The sequence below is a fragment of the Gouania willdenowi genome, chromosome 3, assembly GCF_900634775.1.
Source record: "Gouania willdenowi chromosome 3, fGouWil2.1, whole genome shotgun sequence".
Taxonomy (NCBI): domain Eukaryota; kingdom Metazoa; phylum Chordata; class Actinopteri; order Blenniiformes; family Gobiesocidae; genus Gouania; species Gouania willdenowi.
Window position 1 is genome coordinate 21,337,528 of NC_041046.1, and position 2,569 is coordinate 21,340,096.

The 2,569-nt window shown below is 33.3% G+C and overlaps 1 protein-coding gene across 1 annotated transcript in view; it reads right to left on the minus strand.

Moving 5' to 3' along the window:
* The window catches only part of spata17 (spermatogenesis associated 17), a 23,760-nt gene extending 22,614 nt beyond the window's left edge, over positions 1 to 1,146 (minus strand). Inside the window, exons 1-2 of the mRNA XM_028442250.1 lie at positions 960 to 1,146; positions 618 to 707 (exon numbers count right to left, since the gene is read on the minus strand). Of these exons, the coding sequence (XP_028298051.1) occupies positions 618 to 707; positions 960 to 1,027 (158 nt within the window). The 5' untranslated portion in view covers positions 1,028 to 1,146. The remainder of the gene's footprint in view (positions 1 to 617; positions 708 to 959) is intronic.
* Positions 1,147 to 2,569: the final 1,423 nt, after the last annotated feature.

A 2,569-nucleotide genomic window follows, 5' to 3' on the forward strand; every position in this document is an offset into this window, starting at 1 on the left:
CTCTCTAATGTGTACAGGCCCATGTGTCTATATCTTCTATTTTTTCTATTCTATTTTATTTTTCAGCTGCTGAAACTGTGCACATTCCCCCTTGACTAATAAAGGTTATATTTATCTTAATATTTGAGAAAGTTTAAATATAGAATACAGCTATTTGATATGTATTGTGTGTGTGATGTGTAATAATAATTCAAAATGGTCAAAAAATAAAAAAATAATATATAATATAATATAATATTATATATATATATATATATATATATATATATATATATTTTTTTTAACCAACTACTAGACATTTCAAGCGACCCCATTTTAATTCCAGGCAACCCCCACATGGGGCCCCGACCCCTACGTTGGGAGACCCTGTACGAAGGGCTGTTGAGTCACTGACTGTTTCAGAGCAGAGCAATGAGAGGTAATGCACATTTGTTTTAAGTTTAGCACATTTTATACACAAGGGAATTAATGAGCAAACCAAAAAATAAATAAATTTAAAAAAAAAACTCGGCTAAACCCATACAGTGATTATGTAAATACATACATTAATTGTATTTTAGCTAAACCCCCAAATCGTAAAAAGGACAAACACACACACACACACCATGTGGTCCTACCTGATGTAAACTCGTACTTTACAGGCTCTGAAGCAGCTCTGAATGGTGGTAGCGGCCTGGTTCTCCCTCTGTCTGTTCTCCTCGGCTTCTCTTAAAACATAAACACGTCACATATTGATTTGTGCAGAGTCATGTCAGTGTTTAATGCTAGCATGAACTTCTGCTGTGGCTCAGTGAGCAGATATATTTACACAAAGCAGGGTCATTCTCCTTGTTATGTTAGGTTTCAGTTCCATTTTTAATAAGTCACCTGTCACGGAGTGAATATTTATGCTCGTATTTGGTTAAAAAATAAATAAATAAATAAACGGGTTCATATTTGTGCATTAGTGAGTTACAAACCTATTTCTGTGAAAGTATTCCTTCAGAAACTCTTCTAATTCGCTTTTACGTGTCCGCAGCTCCGCCATCTTTTACATGTATCTTCTACAGTTGTCTTCTTTTTCTTCTTCTTCTTCTTAACTGTGTAGTTTTAAGGCCCGAAATCGCACACGAACTACTCGCACTAGTCTGACGTCATAACTAGTATGTAGCGCGTCCTTGTTGTCCTGGCAACGCAGCCGTTTCCTGGGTTACCCAAGACGCCCCGACACAAGGTTTTTTTGTTTGTTTGTTTGTTTTTTTACGCCGATACAAGCGGGAAGGCAAAAAAACCCCTTCGTAATTACACTGTGTGTGTTCATGCAAGCATCAATATTTTGTTTGACAAAAAAAAAAAATATATAGATTACATTGTGACAACTAAAAACAGAAGAAGAAAAAAAAAACGTTTTGATAAAAGGCACATTTAAAAGTCCAATATAGGTCTGAGAATGGGGTCATTGCTTTAGAAAAAAAATGTGCTTTTACGTTTAGTTTTGTTTTCCTACAAATACTGAATAATGGAAGGGCAGGACTAGGCAAGTTTTATTAACTTCACCCTGCACCCTTTTTGAAGAAGGTACTATTTTTTTATGTTGCCTGAGTCCTTAGTATATTTTACATTTTATTATATTATATTATATTATATTATATTATATTATATTATATTATATTATATTATATTATATTATATTATATTATATTATATTATATTATATTTTGTTAGAATAAATAAAATAAACAAAACAAAAGTCAGATCTTTTTTTAAAAAATACAGTACTACAAAAGTAATCTTATCAGTTAATGCAGACCTTAATGAGAGAGAAAATAAATATGAGTGAGGAAGCTTCATTGTCTCAACATGTTACCAGTATCATGGTGACCATTAAACCAAGTTTGCTCGCTAAAGTCTTAATGGAATCTATCCCCAAAAAAAAAAAAGAGTTCCAATACAATGTCCAGAGTGATGATGATTAGATTCATCAATCTAATGGAAATTTCAGAGTTGGTCTGGATTAACATGCTATGACAATTACATTTTTCAAAAATAAAATGGGAACTGAGAAACATGAAAACATTTCTTTAGGTAGTTTGTGGTGTGTGGATTAGATGAAATTGATTCTGAGTCATAAATGATAGACTAAAATAAAGTACCAGTAATAGGATTGGTTTGGTTAAACTGACGACTGAGCGCTTTTAATTTTAATAAAAGCCTCAGCTTTTCAGGCTAACCTTAGCTTGTGGAAATCCAATATAATCATATGATAAAATTTTTCAAATTACATTTGAAGGGTGGATAAGGGAGCATCAGCTGATGCTGCAAAAAAAAAAAAACTTTCATGGGAGCAATCATAATAATATTTTTATTTTTTCAATGCCTGTGACTGCTGATGCAGATTGTGGATCTATGTATTGATCTGCCACTGCCTCACTTTTTGCTTTGCCATCCTTCATCTATTATCCCCCTTCCCCAACGTTATCACCCTTCATCCTACAGTTATCAGTCTATTTCTGTCAGCTATTTCATCCCATTTCCCTTCATCTTTAGTCCACCTCACTTCAACCATACTGCCCTGTCAAAATGATCACTT